Consider the following 22,486-nt stretch of genomic DNA (forward strand, 5'->3'; position numbering starts at 1 on the left):
CGGAGAATCTTTTTTTAAATAAATAAATGGTATTCGATTTTTAAAACCAAGGAGTTTTCAATTAAAAAGATTTTAATATGACAGGAACAGTGGAAATATTCCATTCCCGATACTTTTAGTGCAGCCTAGTAAGTTCTAAGGTCTCAAATATAGTTACAACGGCTGCCCCACCCTTCAAACCGAAACGCATTACTGCTTCACGGCAGAAAATAGGCAGGGTGGTGGTACCTACCCGCGCGAATTCACAAGAGGTCCTACCACCAGTAATTACGCAAATTATAATTTTGCGGGTTTGATTTTTATTACACGATGTTATTCCTTCACCTTGGAAGTCAGTCGTGAACATTTGTTTGTGAAAGTTATAGCTTAATATTTTTAAATTAATCATCTACTATCCTATATGATAATTCAATGAACAAAATTCCGTACCCCTATGAAGTACTGATATGCTTGGGGAGATTTTTTCCCTACTATTTTCTAAGAGCCCAAGATGCTGCCCCAACCACTGGAAGACCGGGAGGTAAGCTCACGGGCTCAATCCAAGAGAATTTGCGCTAGTAAAAGCAGTGCTTAGCAGAATGTACCACTGGATTTGAATCTGGATCCACTGAGAAGATCCAACGAGATACTCCATGACTTTTGTCTATGAGATAAAGTACTTAGTGTAATTATAATAAAAAACAAACAATAAAAGTAACAAAATTTTAAAAGATTACTTAAACATATTTAAAGAAATTTGTTATTCATATTTTAAGATCTGATCCTGGATTAAGAACATGCTACCAAGAAAATATCATGCTAAAATACTTGATATGTTTAAAATATCGTTGTATGGTAAGATAAAATTATGAGAATTTGGAATTATACTAAAATTTACATATGTATTAAATTTTATCACTTGTTATCTAACAGTTAATAAAAATAATTTTATTAGGTACAAGCTGCAAGTCTATATTGTGCAAATAACATATTTTGCGACATGATGTCACTGTTAAATAGATAATGCCTCATTAATAAATAAATAAGGAATAGTTGCATCACATTGTTAATCCTGCTGTCTTGCAAGTCAGATCTTAACTTTTTGTTTTACTTTGTTACAGGACCCGTGCAATAGCTGAAGAGAGATTACCACTGAATGATGTTATTCGAAATTACAAAAAATATATTCCTAAAGAGATTGCTAAAAGACATGGACCATTTCCTAAAAAGTATGCCATTGATTATCTACCGCAATTGTCTTCGGTCGGTCATAATGTGAAGTAAGTGTAGGAAGCATAATATATTTATAATTATATTATCTAAATAAGTCAAGAATACCCTTTAAGCTGATCTCTTATATTGTGGTGAGGGGCTTGGTTATTCTAGGCGTCCTAGGTAGAAGATAATGACATCAACAATGTAGAAGTTTCAATGGATATGTGTATCTAACAGTGCTTAGAATTAGATACCCTTTAACCGTCCTGGTATATTTTCGAGCAAGCCTAAATAATGGGCATAAATGTGGCTTCTCTAATTGGTATAACGAGACTGAATCTTCGGAATGGCGGGTACAGAATTGTAAATCGCGAGCCGCGAGGAGTCGACCATAGACTATATTCTATCGTAACTATAACTGAATTTATATTCGATTACATATTTAACTTATACATAACACCAATCGGACCGTGAGCCCGATAAATCGTCTAAGCAATAAATAAATAAATTAACATGGCCGTCTGATTCGTTTATATAGTTTATAGAATGCTTAATCTAGCTTTCAAAGTAGATAATTTAGCCATTTGAAGCTAAGGGGTGTTGTAGAGAAAGAAGTGTACGTCTTGAGGCCTATTTGTATTTGCACTGGGTAGTTTAAGTTAGGGTGTTTTTGTTGATTAATCGCAAGTCCGTATCGACCGTATTCGTAAACTATTGGTTGTATGGATATTTTTATTTACCAGACGAATTTTTTTTTATTTTTTTTTTATTGCATTTGTAGGCAGACGAGCATACGGCCCACCTGATGGTAAGTGGTCACCGTCGCTCATGGACGTCAGCAATGCCAGGGGCAGAGCCAAGCCGCTGCCTACCATAAAGAACTCTCCGCAAGCCTCGTTTGAAGAAGGACATGTCATAGCATAGAATGAGTAATATAAATTGAGGAAAAAATAAAACGCAAGATAACGAGAATTAAATTTGTTTTCATCAAGAAGTTTGGTGTAAAAGATTGATATGCATAGATTGTTTTTATCTCTAATGTGATATATCGCAGACCTTTGACACGTTTTTGCGTGCGAGTATATACGATCATCATACATTTTCCTTATGCCGAGTTTACATTACGAAATTAGTGTCATGCATGTTGAGCTCAGTTTCACGAAAGTAATTTCGTTAAAAAATTAGTGTCGCGAAATCAACAGTATCGCAGTAACCATGGCGCCTTCAGCATCAAAGCTATAATTTGCTATATTCAATATAGCTAAAGAAATGCTTATATACCTATAAACTTAAAAAAAGACTATCAAGAAAAAAAAAGTTGGTAGATTCGAGGATGGTCAACAAGAAGGCATTTAGGTGCAATGAAGTTAGTCTCTGAATTAGCAGATGAAGATCCTAAGAGTTATAAAAACTATTTTCGAATGAGTGAAGATAATTTTGATTTTTTACTGTAGGTGTTTCGGGTCCCAGGGACACTCTTGTCGCTGATATTCATTAATAAGATCTAATTTTTTCCTGTACTCCATCGTTGGTTTGCCATTTTCAAGGCTTGAAGCGCGTCCGAACTAACAATACACACGTCCGCACAGCGCAGGCCCTTTCGCGACATTAGTTTCACGTCGCGTTTACACTATGAAATTAGTTGCATGACACTAATTTCACCAAAAAATCGCGCAGGGCACGAAACTAATTTACATGCATGAAATTAATGCATGCATTACGAAAGTATTAAATTACACGTGAAACTGTTGGTAAAACTAATTTCACGAAATTAATTTCACGCCACTAATTTCGTAATGTAAATTCGGCTTAATTGTTTGCGTCAATTGACTTAAGTCATATTGACGAAGAATTTGACGATTTATATGGAATTGGATATATCGACCAAGTATGATAATTAATACACGAGGTTTCCATTCCAATGTTTATATCTAAGCCACTGTTAAAAGTTTCAATTGGATTCGTTGCTAGATCAATATTAATACACATACTATACATACTAATATACATATCGTTGAATGTACTAACGTTTGCCGTTCTTTGTACCGAATGCGCATGTGCTTTAGGCATTGTAGTATTATAATATCTATTTTGCTGATCCAAACTGGTCTTTGTAACGAGCTGCTTCTTCGAATTTATACGACGAAGGGCTCGGTGAGTAAATTAACCCACAGACACAGCCCACTGAGTTTCTCGCCAGATCTGCTCAGTGAGTCTCGTTTCCGATCCGGTAGTAGATTCAGCAAAGCACTGCACCAGGACAAAGTCTCCAAGGCTTGCTGGCTTGGCTGCAAGGCTTGTCTCTAAGCCCCGTGAGCTCGCCTACACGTCTGGTGCAGCTAGTATAATCTCTTAAGGAATTTATAACGTCCTGTTACGTCTTTTTAATTTTACTAGAGGTCCCGCAGTAGTCGAAATTCGACTATAATTAATTGGAATTGTAAGTTTGTACACTATTATGATTGTATTTTATACTTCTATAATCACAAATTTCGCCAAGACTACACTATAAAAAATATTAACAAAGACAAACAATATTTAATCTATTCTCAATAAGACCACCACAGACGTCAAGAACAAAAGTTTGACAATAAATAGTATGCATGCGTGTGTGCGTCAAATACATGGTATGTAGTGTGTGTAATGATTTTTTTATTGATTTAATGTATCTTTCATGCATTATTTTAAATTTTTTTTAGCATTGTGCACTTCTTCTTTATATTCTCTATAAATGTGGAAAATTTCATACTCCTCCGTCCGCACAATTTTCGTAAAAAGGGATACAAAGTTTTTGCTTCACGTATTAATAATTATTTAATTTTATATCTATCTAACTACTATGTAGAATACTATAGATTTATAGACCTATCTACAGAATATAGAAAGCGTCAGTAGATACAGTTTTATATGATCATTTTAACGTAACTTCAAAGGAGGGTGGGTAATTCCTTAACAGTCCACATCCGACTGCTCTCGACATCAATTGAGACATTATTTAAATTAAACTTGACGTCCATTTGAAGGTGTTTCTTTTTATTTGTCTTGTTTTGTACTACGTGTTAAAGAAGTTGACGGTTCACCGGGTGTTGAAGAGTTATGGAAATTCATAGTTTTACTCGAATGCTGTGAACCTAACCCTCGTTGTTGTTCGGAACTAGTATATATGAGTCGTCTATTATCAAAGGTGGCAATCTGTGCATTTGGACAAAAAAATGTTATTGATATGTCAATACAGATTGATTTGAATATAATCGTTTCCTTCAAAGAATACGGTTCAAAACCTGCACTAAATAAAGGTTAATACTTAACCTGTTATTTATCTAAGATGTCGTTCAGAAGAGTTTTGTGACTGCCAATGGAATACAAAGTCAATAATTCGTTTTTCTGATTTACCAATAATTGTCCAAAAGTCACATTGCCGGCTTTGATAATAGTCGACTCATATAGTCTATGGGTTACAGTAGTTACCACTTATATGTATATCGTGAAGTCGTAATGTAACGTTACCTATTATTATGTATATATTTTCTGTACGTGATATTTTTTTGTTGTCATGTCGAGAGTTATCAGGTCTACCGTATGTCTTCATTTTCGGCAACATTGCTTCTACACCGTGTATAAATTAAAAGCCTTTATTAAATAGTTGCAGAATCTTTACAACACGTATGTGTGTAATTTATCGAAATAACTAAGAATAAACATAAGTATATTTATATTGTAATTTACATTTATAAAATGTAAATATTGATTGGCTATTGTGATTATTATATCACTTTAATCGTGATGTTACGTGATCACTTTAACGGTGATTATTAACCGTGCGCTAATAATCTCCGCTATTTAATAATTGTGAAATGAATTTATTCAGACGATTCATTGCAATAAAAAAAGATTCTTGAATACGATAAGAAGTGAAATGATTCAGACGATCCATCGCAAAAAAATATTCTTGAATACGATAAGGATGTGATAAGAAGACACGAGTCTTCGCATTAGTCATATTTGTTGTAAACAGCAGTTTGTTGTAAACATAATAATTGCTTTCATTTTGATTTTACATCACACATTTACACACAGCCCGCCTAATGGTAAAGGTAGGTATATCATATTTTTATGATATACCTTTTTTTTAGATTTTCTATCTATTTATACAAAAGAAGTAAAATCAAAATGAAAGCAATTATTATCCATTTATAAATAGGCAAAGATAAAGAAGTTAAGTACCACTTTCGCTGTTGTTCGTCAACAAATTTTCTTTTTTTCTTAAGTAGCTACGAACAAGCTTCGCTAATAACCCGAGTAAAAATGAAATTATAATTTTTTGATAAAAATAATAATTTCAAGTCTATCGTCGAACCACCGCTGCACGGTGTCCGCACCACAATGCTGAACCACCGCTGCACCACCGCCATTTGGCGGAAAATTTCGCCGCACGCTTCGAAAGAAATCTCCCAGCACCGCCGCACCACAGCCGAAGCATAGCCGAACGTTTCGAATTTTTTACGTTTACATTTTATAAACACTGGACGAAAAAAACACACATATGTATGTATATGAGAATGATATGTCACTGCTGTAGTGCAGCGGTGGTGCGGCGGTAGTGCAGCGAAACCACTCTTATTAAACAGTCGCGGCTATGGTGCGGCGGTGCTTCGGCGATTAAAATGCCGTGCAGCGAAACCACTCTTATTAAACAGTCGCGGCTATGGTGCGGCGGTGCTTTGGCGATTAAAATGCCGTGCAGCGGTGTTTCGGCGGTAGAGCAGCGAACCCACTTTTACGTAAGCAGTCGCGGCTATGGTGCGGCGGTGCTTCGGCGACCATAAAAAAATTCAAATCGTCACAGTCATAGTGCTGCGGCGCTTCGGCGATTAAAATGCCGTGCGGCGGTAATTCGGCTAAATTCTGTTTTTATTCGGGAATTTATTTATTAATTTATTAGGCACGCAATACACATTATAAGCTAAAAATATGCAAAAAAAAACTTGCTTGTAACTTAAGCCCTGTATGTGTGCACTACTAAACAATACACATATGCTGAGTGTGTACACAAAGTTCCTTACAGCTGTAGTAGGACAATACAACACGATAACGAAAACGAATCTAAGTTATAATGTAAGGAAATAATTTATAATAATAATAAAAAAAATAAACAAAAACTGAATAGTTTCTGTATGAAATTTAAGAAAACAAAATGAAAAATGAAGCACATTAAATGAATCTAAATATTGAGGTGACTGTGGTTATGGTCGAATTTGGATCATTGGACGAATACTTGATTTTATAATTAGCAGCGAACAGTACAGAACTTGAGTTATTTTCAGTTACGTGAAGAATTTGTACTTACAACAGTTATACGCGTTAGCACCAAATTACCTCGCTGAGGAGTACGATAATGTTCTGTGGCAAAACGGCAGTGAGATGACGCCAGTGCGGGTGATGGTGGCACCTTTTCATCCGCACCATCCTGGAATACGACTTTACAACACTCTGAAACGTGAAGTAAGTAACATAAGGTGTATAATACAATATCAGTTTAACAATCGGAACATTAATTTATACTAGTGGTCCCGCAGTAGTCGAAATTCGACTATAATTAATTGAAATTATAAGTTTGAACATTATTATGGTTCTATTGTCAAAGGCTATTTATTATACTTTTACAGTCACAGATTTCGACAAGACTACACTTTAGACAAATATTAACAAAGACAAACAATATTTTAATCTATTCTCAATTTGACTATAGACTTTATGCAATAAGAAAAGTTTGACAATAAACAAATAGTATGCATGCGTGTGTGTGTCAAATACATGTTAGTGTGTGTAATGATTTCTTTATTGATTTAATGTATCTTTTATTTTTCATACTCCTCCGTCCGCGCAATTTTCGAAAAAGGGGTACAAAGTTATTGCTTCACGTATTAATATATAGTTAAGCAACTCAAAATATAATTTAAAAAAAACCGACTAGAAGAAAATGAATTGAGAATATCATCAATTTAACTATATAGTCGATGTTAATCAAATATGCATTATTAAGGACAACTCAAAAATTTACTGGTCAGATAATCTTAAAAAAAATATGTGACCACATTAAAACCACCAGCTTACAAATACAAAAATGATCGTAATTGATTCACCTGGAAAATATGTATATCTAAAAAATATAATTGATAAAAAAATGTGAGGGAACACACGTATAAAACATAGTCGAATTGAGAATCTACTCCTTTGAAGTTCTTAGTTCATACACTCGCGTGTCTTATTCGATTGGATTTAAATTTTGTTTTTCGCAATTTATTTTTGGTTTTTATTGTGATAATACTAATAATTGAATAATGCTAATAATGACAGGTAGCGCGCGAGTTATTAATTATTTTAATGTATTTTTCATGCATTACGTGGTTTCACTAGCGTCAAATAAAGTTTAGATAAATTTGATTTTTTTCTCTTAGTTTCCTATCTACAAGCACTCTACCGAATTTAGTTTTAGCGCTATAAAGGCACAGACTGGTGCATAAACATCATAATGCGAATTCCACTAGGTATTCGTTTTGAGATAGGTTAATGTCAACTTATATTGATTAAATAACTTTATTATCGAAATGTAGTCCAATAAAGACGGCATCTTATCTATGAAAGTCAACGGAGAGACGTTATAATCAGAGGTTTATTCTGGTAAATACTTTGCAAAAACTGTCTGAAAATGCTAACTAAATATTAATCTAAGCAAAAAAAAATTGACAGAATAAAACCTTCATATTTGAATGATATTGAATTATTGCAGTGGTTCCATGTGTGCTCCGTCGAGGAGTTGATATATCTGACAAGGAACGGTGATAGTTCAGTGGAAGTGTCAAGAAGAGGCACTCCTGTGTTTCTCAAGTTCAAGTCCGAGGATCAGCTTTCGTCTTTTATTTCTGTCTGTGATGGATATTATAGGTATGTTTATGTTTCGTAGTGATAAATACCATTGTTAATTCGTTAATCAAACTATTCGACATTTCTGTTCATCAACATCATCATCAGCCTTTATCTGCCCACTGCTGGACATAGGCCTTCCCCAATGCCTTCCACAGAACGCGGTCCTCCGCCTTCCGCATACAACGACTTCCCGCCGTGCGCACTAAGTCGTCGGTCCACCTGGTTGGAGGACGCCCCACGCTCCTGGTACCCATCCGTGGCCTCCATTCGAGGACTTTCCTCCCCCACTTGGCACATTTCTGTTGGGTTTTTTTATTAATTCACAATATGAAATCTTTAGTAAATTAATATTTATTTATAGGTTGACCGTAAAATGGACATTCAATCTCTCGAAAGACGATGAGACGCCTTCACTTAAAGAATTGCAAAGGATCAAATGTCATGGACCTGTTGGGTAGGTTGTTTCAGAGCTGTAGAAAATATTTTTAAATTCTTTACATACTTAAATAATATACAATTCATTTTGATTCCTTCACAATCAATATTATTGTTATATCAATTCAACTTGATTTTTGACTTTGAAAAATATGTGTATACAATTTTTTTTAATTCAGTAAAAGCTCATTTTTCGCGGGGTATATGTTCTGAGTAAGTATGCGGCGAATACAGAAACCATGCTTATGGCATCGTAATTTACATATGCGATTATAGAGGATACGTTTCTAGGTGACAAAATAAAAACAAACTTTAAGTAGTTGTAATAAGGTCTACTTTACTACTGTTTTTTATTAGACCATTTGATGACGCGTTTACAAAGGGCTCGTAGGATGCGTATTCGGTTGGGATACCTACATATTGGAATCCTTTTTTATCAATGAGTATGTACCGATGTATCGATGAGATCCTTGAATAAAGAAATCCTTAGCGACGAATATAGGAATTGGGTTGCTAAGGAAGTTTGAATAAGGAACTTTTACTGTAGTTATAATAAATATTACTTGAGAACCTTAGGAAATTGCTATATATTTACATTTTGATTATTGGTATGCTAAAACATAGAGTAAAGAATGAAGATTATTTACATTTTGATTATTGGTATGCTAAAACATAGAGTAAAGAATGAAGATAGTCAATTACGAGGGCGGCACTGAAAATTTCGGGAATTAACGAAGTGACACAACATTACTATTTAAAAATGTATTTATTGCTTTTCGATGTATTCTCCGCGAAATTTGACACATTTTTTCATACGATGGAACCAATCATTGAAGCAACCATTCCATTCGGAAGTTGGGGTCTCCAAAATGGCCGTTTTGTAGGCGTCCACAGCTTCTTCAGGTGATGAAAATCTCTGTCCACGCAATTTATTCTTTATTTTAGGGAAAGTATAGAAATCATTAGGGCTTAGGTTGGGGCTGTACGGCGGATGGTCTAATAATTCTATGTTTTCTTGCTCTAAAAACTCTTTTGTTCTGTGCGCGGTGTGAGAACTCGCATTGTCGTGATGGAGGATGATGCGGCGGTTGCAGTTCTCTTTACGGAGTTCAGAAACGACCTGTGGCAAACAAATGCTAGCATACCATTCTGCATTAACCGTTGTTTGTCCCTCAAGAGGAATAGTCGTAACATGGCCGGTTTTGGAGACAAACGTGGCCACCATTTTTTTTGCAACACTCCGTGAACGAACAATTTTTGTTGGCTTTAACTCATTTTCGAACACCCAAACTCGTGACTGGTTTTTTGTTTCGGGTTCGTACGCGTATATCCAGGATTCGTCACCTGATACAATGTTGTATACAGCATTTGAGGATCCTGCGTGGAATCTTTCGAGAGTTCTGACGTACCAAGTAACGCGAGCCGCTTTTTGCTCTTCACAGAGCGAATGCGGTATCCACCGGGAAAACAACTTTTTTACACCTAATTGTTCATGCAAGATTATTTGTATTTGACTCATGCCAATGTCTAAAGTTGCCTGAATGTCGCGGTATGTCACATGTCGATCTTCCTCAATCAGCTTACGCACAGCATCAACGTTTTCTTGGGTGACTGCAGTTTTTGGACGACCTTGACGGGGATCATCATTGAGCTTGACACGTCCACGTTGAAACTCAGCAAACCAGCGATAAATTGTGGTTTTGGATGGGGCTTCATCACCAAATGCAGAAATCATCCGGTCAACACACTGTTTTTGTGTTAAACCACTTCGAAAGTCATAATAAATCATCGCTCTTGAATTTTCTCGAGTCAATTCCATTTTCTCAACGACTAAACAAGTTTGACAAAACCTCGTGACAAGACCGAGAATCTTTTTTTAAATAAATAAATGGTATTCGATTTTTAAAACCAAGGAGTTTTCAATTAAAAAGATTTTAATATGACAGGAACAGTGGAAATATTCCATTCCCGATACTTTTAGTGCAGCCTAGTAGAAATCGCGTTAGTGGAATAATGTTTTGTTGTGCAGCGGTGCTTTCTCGTATCGGAAGTTGGAGGAGAAACGCGGAAAGAAACACGGGTGTTATATACTGAGGCAATGCCAGGACGAATATAACGTGTATTATTTGGACGTTTGTACGAAAACAAGGTAATAATTAGACTGATTTTGCGTTAACTCTCTTAACTGCTGTTGTGTCGAGAGTCGTCGGTAGGACTCCCGCTTTGACCAAACATTATTTTTTTGTCTGGATGTTTAAAATACATATATGCATATAAATAAATGAAAATATCAGTCTCTGATTTCCATAGTTCAGGGAATCGTAATTTGGAGTCATACGACCATGTGTTTTGTCCCAAATTAATTATTTGTTTAATGTTGTATTACAATATTTTTATAGTCGCTTAGATTAAGACTATTTTTTTATTACTAACTTTTAACGAACAAGTTTTGCTCTCGGGCTGAGCTGAATCATCCTTCGAGCTTACGGTAGTAGGTAGGCAAAACCCCAGAACAGATCCCTTGAAGTCTTAAGTCCGCCTATTTTACACTTACCTTTAATAAAAAAAATCTGTTTATAATTTTGGGGCATAACAATGTATACTTTGCTTTAATTTGATTGTAGCACAACAGAAACGTACAGAATAGAATTCAAAGGTCACTGCTACATATTCAGCACTGAAGAGTACTTTAGCATTGAACGGTTGGTCAGTTGCCATCAAAATCCCGAAGGAAGAATATACCTCAACGAATGCATACCTCCCTCTGAGTATGGTGAGATTTTATATTTTAGAAAAACGCTACATTTTATTTTCAGGGTTCTCACTAGTAATTTATATTAGAATAGGACGTGAACGGATGCAGTGGGTTTATAGAATGTCAGTGTCAACGGGCAACATTGAATACTATTATTTGTGTAATTAACATAGTACTGCGAATAGTTTTTTTTTTCTTTAAAAACAACAACGGAAGATTTGCCTTTATATCCCAAGGTTGGAGTATCAGTCTCGTAGATTCTGAAGTGTCCATTGCCATGTTTACAGTCTCACTTTTTTCTTAATAAATATGCATGTAACATGTTCACGTATGACTTCAAATATGAAGGAAATGCATTCTACAAAGCTTCTGATTTCCTCATGTTACTATTGTCGAGCATACCTACCTACTTTTTTTTATTTTTATTTTATTGCCTTTGTAGGCAAACGAGCGTACGGCCCACCTGATGGTAAGTGGTTACCGTCGCCCATGGACTTCAGCAATGCCAGGAGCAGAGCCAAGCCGCTGCCTACTCCCAAATTTTAGCGGACACTAAATAATAAAATAATATTCTTTTAATAAATGCATTTGTTCATTTATATCTGTCATTAATAAGATCTAAAAGGATTCAATCAATAACTCATACATCAAATTTTACAGACAAATCTCAGTTGCTTTTGTGCGGGGAACCGGTGAAGAGGGGTGTCCGCATCGACCAGGCAGAATTACAGGAGATTCTGAGGGACAACAAGAGTCCCAGGTGCTTGCCTAACAAAGACATTTTATTGTATACAGGTAAACAAACATGAGCGAACATATTATTTATTTTTATTTGTGTGGTTATAGACATAGTCCGTATCTAAACGCAACCATCGATCACGTCGTCAATTAGGACAGACATTGCTAATTGGGATTGAATTTGGTACCTTATCAAAACTGCATAAGTGGTAGGACTAGTTGTGATCCCATGACGAAGGGTTGGTACCGCCCTGCCTATATCTAAGCAGTAATGCGTTTCGTTTTCAAGAGTTACATAATTTAATACATTTGAAACTTCAATATTTTGCATTAGTGTTGTGCGCAATGGTATTTGTAACAGATAATATATAGGTAATAAGTAATATTATGTATGGGTACTAAGTATTAATGTACAGGTATTAAGTAAGTATAGGTATAAGCTATATAATATAGTATAGGATAAGCCATTGCACAATACTTAATACCGATATATTATCTACTTATCTACCATTGTAGCCATTACTATTATTAGCTTTCTGAGCCTGTTTGCCACTCTTATAGTAACAAAAAACAATGAGCACTCTTTTTTTATTGTCTTTGTAGTTAAACAATCTGCATACCTGATGGTGAGTAGTTACTGAAGCTCATGGACATCAGCAATGTCAGGATCATACAAATCGCTGTCTATCGAATTTTTACGTTACGTACTCACAACAGTAATATTTAAAAACCTAAAAATATTAATGGTATGTGACCGATCTCGAACCAACAACTTGGATAGGATTAACATTACTAGTACTGAGCTGAGAGCGCATGTTTTCCAGAGATACCTTTACAGCTTGGTTTTCTTTTAATAGGCTCCGAGAAAACGGGCTCAGAGAATATAACGGCGACATACAAAGCTCTGTGGAGGCTAGATGAGACAAAGAAATTGTTAGTTGCGTTCAAGACACTGCAACGGGAGAGGGCCAATGACTATTTAAAGGTGAGTTTTATATATCTGTGCCAAGCTACTTCAACAGCTGAGGACTTTTTGGCGGGAGCGCGAGGAGTGAAGTTATGTGATTTGTTTTATTTTGTCTATTTAGTGTTTCTTCAGGTTTAAATATGTATTAATGGTGGTTTATTAACTGTTTAATATCTGTGAAAGTGCACAAATGTGGGAAAATAAAACAAAGCCGCTGGAAGTAACGTTTCGGGATCCTCAAAAAAGTCCACTGAAAAAATCTGAGTAAATGACCATTATTTTACTGAGATTATAATAATATATCATCCCATATCATCTCATTTCATTTCATTTAATTTCATCCCAGTTGATTAATGTCTCAAATTAATCATCTTCATTTCATTTCACTCCATAATATGATTTTTCATAAAAATATGAATATAAATTAAAATAAGACATGACTTAAAGGTCTTAGGTACCAGGTCATAAAAACCTTTTAAAAAAAATCAACAGCTGAATATTAAAATTTCGATTCTATTTTATTTATTTATTCTACAGGACTTTGTAGATCTCGCAAGCAAATGGGCGTGCATACAGTCTAGTTCTATAGTTAGGCTGTATGGAGTGACTTTGAGTTCCCCGACAGCAATGGTATTGGAATATCTACCGTACGGACCGTTTGATGATTATCTGAGGTAATTTACCGTTTCTTTAACTGATTGAAATGTTGAGACCATTGTTGGTTTTATTTTTAAGGATTTTTTATTAAACGATTTTATTCCATGACAATATGAAATAATTTATAAATTTGTGTTAAAGTAGGGTTATTTCATTTGAAAACAAAATGGTTACCTGCCTGCGGGATTCGAACATCGGTACAGTAGCGTCGCTCAACACGAATGCACCGGACGTCTTATCCTTTAGGCCACGACGACTTCAATACCTCTCGAGTCCGCACGAGTAGGTACCTCCGCCTCGCCTATTTCTGCCGTGAAGTAGTAATACGTTTCGGTTTGAAGGGTGGGGCAGCCGTTGTAACTATACTTGAGACCTTAGAACTTATAGCTGAACGTGGGTGGCGCATTTACGTTGTAGATGTCTATGGGTTTCAGTAACCACTGAACACCAGGTGGGCTCGTCCACCTATCTAAGCCATTTCGAATTTCAAATTACGGTAAATAATCCTTTTTTTTTTGTAGAGAAAACGGCGACCGTATAACGCCACTGCACTTAAAGAAGGTAGCTGCTGGTCTGGCGAGGGCGCTGTGGGACCTGTCGGAGGCGGGCGTGGTGCACGGCTACATCAGGTGCCGGAAGCTGCTGCTGGCCGTGCTCGACGCGGACCGTATTCAAGTCAAGCTATCCGGCCCCACTCTGAGACAATACACGCAGCAGGAGTGAGTTACGGGAACAGTTGATTTCGTTCTTATTTATTTAGTCTACTTACAAATTAACAGTATAAACCAAAACATTTGTAAGGTATTAATAATTAACTTAAGTAATTTCTAACAACAACAATAAATCGTTGCAAACCATCATGGAATATATCCATTTCCGGAGCATAGGCTAGCAAGCCATTGGGTAGCGAGACAGCGCGATGTTTCAGAGAATTAGCGGTGTGCTGCGTACGCTAAGACGCTGCCGGTGCTTATGCACACGGTGTAGTTTTTTACTGGTGGTAGGACCTCTTGTGAGTCCGCGCGGGTAGGTACAATCGTCCTGCCTAGTTCTGCCGTGAAGCAGTAATGCGTTTCGGTCTGAAGGGTAGGGCAGCCGTTGTAACTATACTGAGATCTTAGAACTTATATCTCAAGGTGGGTGGCGCATTTACGTTGTAGATGTCTATGGGCTCCAGTAACCACTTAACAACAGGTGGGCTGTGAGCTCGTCCACCCATCTAAGGAATAAAAAAAAAGTAAAGTTATTTAAAAAAAACTTTTTTTACTTAGATCAATTGCTTTAGAACATAATTACTTCAGTTACATCGTATTGTTGTAGATTTTAATGTTTTTTCTTATGTCTATATAATTATTCTTATTTTTAATTTCAAGATGTATTTAATGAAATTCACTGTTGTTTGTACCCATAATTGAGGTACCTTCTTGTCAATTTTCTGTTTTTTTTTTGAATTAATAACTTTGTTGGTACAATCCCGATTCATTAACGGTGCTTTTAGGCACCACAAGCACCGGTCACCGCCCTGGTGAACTCGTCGCTTGCGACGAAGGGCTCGACGGCCGTATTAATCCATAGACACAGCCCACTGAGTTTCTCGCCGGATCTTCTCAGTGGGTCGCGTTTCCGATCCGGTGGTAGATTCTGCGAAGCACTGCTCTTACTAGGGCCATTGTTAGCAACACTCCCGGTTTGAGCCTGGTGAGCTCACCTACACACGTTAGGGCGAAGCTGAAAGAGCCTCTCAAGGCTATCAGCATAGATAGGAAAAAAATGCTACAATTAATGAAATAAATAAATCAGTGTGTCTTGATTGTAAAACAATAAGACTGGATTTTCCTTTTGAAAGATCCCTTCAATTATTTTTTTTTTTCGAAGAGGACGTTACGTAATTTTGTTGCTTATAAAGGCAAGACGCTGTGCTAAAATTGAAGCTTTTCAGTAATTTTTAGTATAACCACGGATAGCCGTAGTTTTTGAGTTTTCTTTACTTTCGAGATATAAAAAAATTAGCCTTGGCTTCTTCAACTCATAATCTGAAGTGAAGAGTACCTATTATTTAGATTTATAAATGTTTGAATTTAGGTGTAAATTCAGCATAATGTAAATTTTCTTGTAAATAATTTGATTAACGTGTAAATTTCTATTTTTTTTTAGTGTACATTGGATGCCTGTAGAATTTTTCGCAGACATGAACTTAGCGAAGAGATCGGTCATTGGAGACATTTGGGCTTTCGCTACAACGCTCTGGGAAGTATTCTCGTACGGACAATTGCCAACTGAAACCAACCCCGTTTTGACAGTTAGGGTAAGTACTCAAATAATGAAACGGTGTATAGAAGAGTGGAAGGAGCCTGCGTTTTAATGGGCATTATGACAGTTAAATGTAAATTTTGTTTGAAAAATCTCCTCACCTCTTGATTTCAAGGAATGGAATTAGTAATATACTTGTAAACTATAAATCACAAATACTATTTTTATTAAACAAATAAATGACATTTTTTATTAGTCTAATTTAATCTTAAGTATTTCTAAGATGGGAACAGCGCAATCGTGTTATTATTGTTACGCGGGGTTCGGGATAAACAAATGTTCTACCAAAGTACAACTTAAAACTGTATTTATCACTTAAAACACTTTAAAATTCTCAATTCGCTTCTTCCGCTTCGCTTCAGGTGATCCGTTCGCTGTTTCGCTTCGAGTAGTTGCGATTACTAACTGACTGCGTACCGTCTCTGCAACGCTTTTATAGTCGATACCACATCCCTAGAATTATCGAGAACATTCCTCACAAGTCGAGTATTTTCGATGTGTGTTTCCTCTATCTGACAATAGATGGCATTGTACTTCTCGAGCGTTCTCGGTGTTACTAGTTTCTTTGATATTCGTTTCGGCATTTCGGCGATAGATGGCGTTACTCTTACCGGCGTAACACTATGTACTGTGTTCGTCGTTGAACCATTGAACTGAACCGATAGGAGTTTTACTCTGATTTTATAGTATTTTGGAACGAAGTTCCTTATCGGACGATGCGGAGGGGTGGTACCCTAACCGGCAAAAACGTCCGTAAAGTAAGATTTTTATTATTTATGTATAGTCTTAGTATGATGGCTATACAGTGTCTAATGTATTATAGTCTACGTGATGACGGTTATTATTATTATTATTAAATATTTTTTATAAATCATTGTGAATAAAATAAAGTTGATAACTTTGTAAAGTAGATTTTTTTTATCAATAAAAAAGTGATAATAAAAAATGTATACCGAATAATTCTTTTCTTTATACCTCGAATAGAACTTAAAATTAATCTATACATATAAATAAAATTTGTGTGTCTGTTTTTAATATTGAAATAGCCGCTTTTTACTACATGCATATTATGAATATATATACGGTACATACGCCAAAATAACATTTTTTACAATTTTTGTCTGTCTGTCTGTCTGTTTGTTCCGGCTAATCTCTGGAACGGCTGGACCGATTTTGACGGGACTTTCACTGATTGGTAACTGATGATATAAAGAGTAACTTAGGCTACTTTTTTTAGACTAGCTTCGCCTCGCGGCCTCATCCGCGGTACGACAATAACGCGGGTTACATCGCGGGACTCCGCTATCAATAATAAAATGTAATGTTTCCGAAGCGAAGCGAGGCCGGTCACTAGTATTTTTATAATAAGGAGCTTCGTTCCTATCCGGTGTCCCACGACACCACACATCTTTTTGTTTTTTTTTGTAGAAATCGGTTCTTGTTTTCAGAGCTACGAGATGGGCGACCGCCTGCTGCGGCCGGTCCGGTGCCCGGCGGAGGTGTGGGCGCTGGTGCGGCAGTGCTGGCACGCCGACCCGCTCCGTCCGCAGGAGATCATGCGGGACATGAACCACATGCTGTATAGAGGTACTTTTATCTCTACTGCGTTAGTATTTTTTTTCCTACCTAAGCTGATGATAGCCTTGAGAAGTTATATCAGCGTCGCCTTAACTAGTACGTGAGCTCACAGGGCTCAAACCTAATGACGTTGCTAACATGAACCCTAGCAAGAGCAGTGCTTCGCAGAATCTACCACCGGATCGGAAACGCGACCCACTGAGAAGATCCGGCGAGAAACTCAGCGGGCTGTGTCTGAGGGTTAATTTACTCGTCGAGCCCCTTGTCGAAAGCGACGGGTTCGACGAGAACGATGACCGGCTGTGTTAGTATTGTGTGTGACAGGCTGAACAACAAAGGGAAGATTTTCCACCGAGCGGGTGATATTTGTTCGGTAGACCGACGGTCCGAATGTTGTTGTTCGGAACTTGTATATATGCAGGCTTATCTTGAAAATGTCGTAAGCGAGATTCAGGCATCTGCCAATTATCTTGCGTTGTATGATGGTTACCCACCACAGTATAATATATTATAATATTGCTTAGAATTAGAATTTTTATGTCATATTAATTGAAAATTTATTTGTATTTGTATTGTGGAGTAAATAAATGCAATTATTATTATTACTTACGTGATTAGACTACATATCGCCCGTGATGCCGGCTTCCTCCACATTGTCTGAACTCCAACATGCATATGAAATTTTGATGGGTAGTGTAGCCGATATAAATTAGTCGAGACTGCTAATTGATATCATGTCAACTATACTGAGACCTTAGAACTCATACCTCGAGGTGGGTGGCGGCATTTATGTTGTAGATGTCTATGGGCTCCGATAACCACTTAACACCAGGTTGGCTGTGAGCTCGTCCACCCAATTAAGCAATAAAAAAAAAGATATTATCGAATTTCAGTCTCTAGGAATACAGACCAGTTTGGAAATGATTAAACTAAAGCAAAACAATATATACTGTACTGTGTATGAATACCGAACTTATTGGCGTGTTTGAGGAGATGCCGGCGCCCAGTTAATGGAGCTATACAGGACTGTTTATGATGATAATGATTATGATGCTACTCTGATGATTAAGTGTAGTAAGTTGTTTTAATTGGAATTTCAGAATATGTTCCTGTACATCAATATGAAGAACCTAAGATATCTCTTGATCACATAGAGCACGCAGAAACTGTGTCGAGTGAGTATTAGTGTGGTGCTAACTTTTTAAACTTTTTAAAATCATGAAACCGGAGTATATGTCCTTCATATAGTTTGGGTGCATATTGTTTAGTTTATCTCTCTCTAACATTCGATTGCTAGAAAAAGATGAACGATCTTCTAGTGTATTCGACAATCCATCGGGCTTAGTACATTTTAGAATATGTGAGTGCTTAAAATGCTTTCCATTCAGAAACTGACCCAACAATTGCTGCCGGAAAATGTACGCCCGGACCTAGTTTAAATACAAATATATAAGTGATCGGCCTATGAATGAAATTCAACCATACTGCAAGATTAATTTAATCTTTACGTCAAAATTGTCACTTTTATTTTATAGAAAGAAAGAAAGTTTTTTTTTTCTTTCGGATATCAGTTGTGATATTGAACTATTTTGACTTTACATACTCTTATGTAGGTTATTTTCGTTAACAGTAAAATGAATGTGACTTCCATATAATTTACATAGCATGTTATTGAACTGTACAAAAATTTCAACTCTTATAAGGCGTTTTTTTTAATACTATTTGTATCCAAAAATATTTCATAACCATTTTTTCTAGGTGATCGTTTTATTCCGAGCGAACTGAGTGACGCGGGAAGCAACAAATCTCTTATATCGGACAACAGCGTTCCCTCTATGAATGGCACTATGTCTGATCAGTATGACAATCCCGTAAGTAGAAATTTGATTATGTAAATAATATTAAAAATATGCTGTAAAAATCGATATGATGCAGTCATTAAATTGACATTAAACACCGATAGGCCCTTGGGTTATAACCAAATATAATTAGACTAGAACCCAAAACAAATCAGAAGTAATAAAAAAGAGTAAAGTTAAATGTGTAATAGAACTTGTAGGGAGAAGTTAGAATCCCTTGACCAATAGAAATTCGATAATCAATGATGTTCTCAGTTCGCAGACAACAAAAGTTCGAACTCGCTGGACAGCATGGCGGCCCTGATGTACGGGCTCCCCAACGAGGTGTCGTCGGCGCGTAGCACGAGCAGCGCGGGCGGCGCCGCCACGCTGGGGCTCGACGACGCGCTGCACGACTGCGACGCCTGGGCCTCCCCCAGGCTCATGGAGTCCATCGTCTCGCAGGGGAAGACCTACCTCGTCACCTTGACCAAGAAGATCGGAAGCGTAGGTCGATTTCGCTTATCGCTTTGAAGTCGTCGTGGCCTAAAGGATAAGACGTCTGGTGCATACGTGTTAAGCGATGCACCGGTGTTCGAATCTCAGGCGGGGGGTACCAATTTTTCTAATGAAATACGTACTCAACGAATGTTTACGATTGACTTCCACGGTGAAGGAATAGCATCATGTAATAAAAATCGAACCCGCAAAATTATAATTTGCGTAATTACTGGTGGTAGGACCTCTTGTGAGTCCGCGCGGGTAGGTACCACCACCCTGCCTATTTCTGCCGTGAAGCAGTAATGCGTCTCGGTTTGAAGGGTGGGGCAGCCGTTTTAACTATACTTGAGACCTTAAAACTTATATCTCAAGGTGGCGCATTTACGTAGTAGATGTCTATGGGCTCCAATAACCACTTAACACCGGGTGGGCTGTGAGCTCGTTCAACCACCTATGCAATAAAAAAAAATCGCGGAGGAAGTGTGGCACAGCGTTAGTCGTAGCATTGTTCAAGAGTACGTTCAGTGTTGGTAAAGGTTGCTCAATGTGATATTGAGGTTTACCGCTTTTTAAGCGATGTTTGTGAACATCATTTTTATGATCTCTTTATTCACGAATCTGTTCTTTATCAACAACAGATCAATATTTGTTTTAATACGATTATTTTATTTTCGAAAAAAAAAAACGAAAGTAATAATCAAATTTTCAATTATAACTAGTGGTCCCTGGTAATCGAAATTGGACTATAATTAATTGAAATTATAAGTTTGTACATTATTATGATTCTGTTGTCAAAGACTTACTTCTATAATCACAGATCTCGTCAAGACTACAAATATTAATAAAGACAAACAATATTACTCTATTCTCAATTTGATCATCGACTATAAGCAATAAGAAAAGTTTGGTAATAAACAAATAGTATGCATGCATATGTGTCAAATACATGGTAGTGTGTAATGTTTTTATTGACTGATTTAATGTATTTTTTATCCATAATAAAAAAAATTAAACATTTTGCACTCCTCTATATTCTCTGTAAGTGTGGGAAATTTCGTACTCCTCTGTTCGCGCAATTTTCGTTAAAAGTGGTACAAAGTTTTTGCTTCACGTATTAATATATAGATGACTCGTGTTCAAGTAACCCTTTCTAAATTAAACGTGTTTCATATTCCCGCAGGGAAATTACGGTCACGTATTCAAAGGTTGGATGGAGCGTGACAATCAAGAATCTCACAGAAAAGAAGTGGCGATTAAGAAATTAACCCGACAAGCCTCCGAAAGGAACGGGACTCTGTATGAAGACTTCAAAAACGAATTGGAGATTATGAAGGTATGCATGTAGGACAGGGAGGGCGTCAAAGTTTTTTTTTACAAATATTTAAATACTAGCGGCCCGCTCCGGCTCCGCTCGGGTATTTAACACAAATTTCAACGATATTTGACGTTTTTTTTTTTAATAAAAAGAACACTTATTGGGACAAATGCTGTCGCGAAATTTTTTGTAAATAATAATGTGTTCTACAAAGTCGTAGTACATTATTTTATTCTATCATCAATAGTTTTTGCAGGGCACGCGATGTAAAGAATATTTTAGGTAATTTTTTTACACCGTGGGTTACGTTATTGGAGTATTAGTAAGGCACCCTAATTAAAAAAAAAGATTATTGCCTATGTCACTCGGGAATAGTGGAGCTTCCGAACAGTGAAAGAATTTTTCAAATCGGTTCAGTAGCAATAAAAAAGAGCCTCACAAATGACGATTTCGATTTAATTTTGTTCTTGTTTTTTCAACAGTCATTACAACACATTAACATAGTAGAGATACTGGGCTATGCTTGGGACCAGGGACCGGAAGTTCTAATAGTCATGGAGTATCTGGAAGAAGGTTCGCTTAACTACTACCTCAAATTCCAAGGCGAAAAGCTTAGGATATCGCATCTGCTCAAATATTGTAAGGACATAGCAACGGTGAGTAATAGACAATGATTTAGTTCAGAAACAAACAAAAAAAATGGTGTATGGGAAGAAGAATAAATATATGCTATAAAATTAAACGTGTATTTGTCTACAATGCGTCCGCGTATTGCTTGTCAAATTGAGTTGTAATTTTGTCCAAAAGCTTTCATTAAAGCTCGTTAAAGTACACTTACGTATTTTTATTGTAGTTTGTGTCAGGTTTTAATTCTGTTCACACGCACTTAGTCTTAATTCGGTGCTGTTTAATGAATCCGCTTTAAACAGCATCAGCTGAGCCACCTCCTTACCCATTTGTGAAGTGAATCTTCTTTAGGCGCGTTGAGAGTAAAATTTAACTCGCGACAGATCGTTACGGCTAGAGAGAAAAGATACAATTTAGGAAGAGCGAGAGTGAGAAAAGAGACAGAGCGTCTCTCGCGAACCACTCGACCGTAGAAAAAGGGAAACGACAAGTGAGCTAGGTCGTTTCTCTTATACACAGCATTCCTTATTACAAGAGAAATTTGATTTAAGGATGAAAAATAAAGAAAACCACAATACTACACACCGCAAAAGAAGTTTCACTTCTTTCACGTGCACCAAATTGCACACACGCCATTTTTTATT

The 22,486-nt window shown here is 36.7% G+C and overlaps 1 protein-coding gene across 3 annotated transcripts in view; it reads left to right on the forward strand.

Annotated features, from left to right (window-relative positions):
* The window catches only part of LOC101746320 (tyrosine-protein kinase JAK2), a 38,292-nt gene that overhangs the window by 4,586 nt on the left and 11,220 nt on the right, over positions 1-22,486 (forward strand). For 2 of the 3 annotated variants that reach the window (XM_004922334.5, XM_062674025.1), the window contains exons 3-19: positions 1,101-1,259; positions 6,519-6,696; positions 7,985-8,139; positions 8,483-8,575; positions 10,586-10,705; positions 11,181-11,329; positions 11,972-12,106; positions 12,907-13,034; positions 13,554-13,690; positions 14,195-14,392; positions 15,828-15,978; positions 17,432-17,570; positions 18,662-18,736; positions 19,320-19,432; positions 19,676-19,906; positions 21,081-21,233; positions 21,698-21,871. In XM_004922334.5, coding sequence (XP_004922391.1) covers positions 1,101-1,259; positions 6,519-6,696; positions 7,985-8,139; positions 8,483-8,575; positions 10,586-10,705; positions 11,181-11,329; positions 11,972-12,106; positions 12,907-13,034; positions 13,554-13,690; positions 14,195-14,392; positions 15,828-15,978; positions 17,432-17,570; positions 18,662-18,736; positions 19,320-19,432; positions 19,676-19,906; positions 21,081-21,233; positions 21,698-21,871 — 2,488 coding nt within the window. The remainder of the gene's footprint in view (positions 1-1,100; positions 1,260-6,518; positions 6,697-7,984; positions 8,140-8,482; positions 8,576-10,585; positions 10,706-11,180; positions 11,330-11,971; positions 12,107-12,906; positions 13,035-13,553; positions 13,691-14,194; positions 14,393-15,827; positions 15,979-17,431; positions 17,571-18,661; positions 18,737-19,319; positions 19,433-19,675; positions 19,907-21,080; positions 21,234-21,697; positions 21,872-22,486) is intronic. The other variant, XM_021350577.3, reaches the window with a different exon arrangement.

Source organism: Bombyx mori, chromosome 19 (assembly GCF_030269925.1).
Source record: "Bombyx mori chromosome 19, ASM3026992v2".
NCBI lineage: Eukaryota > Metazoa > Arthropoda > Insecta > Lepidoptera > Bombycidae > Bombyx > Bombyx mori.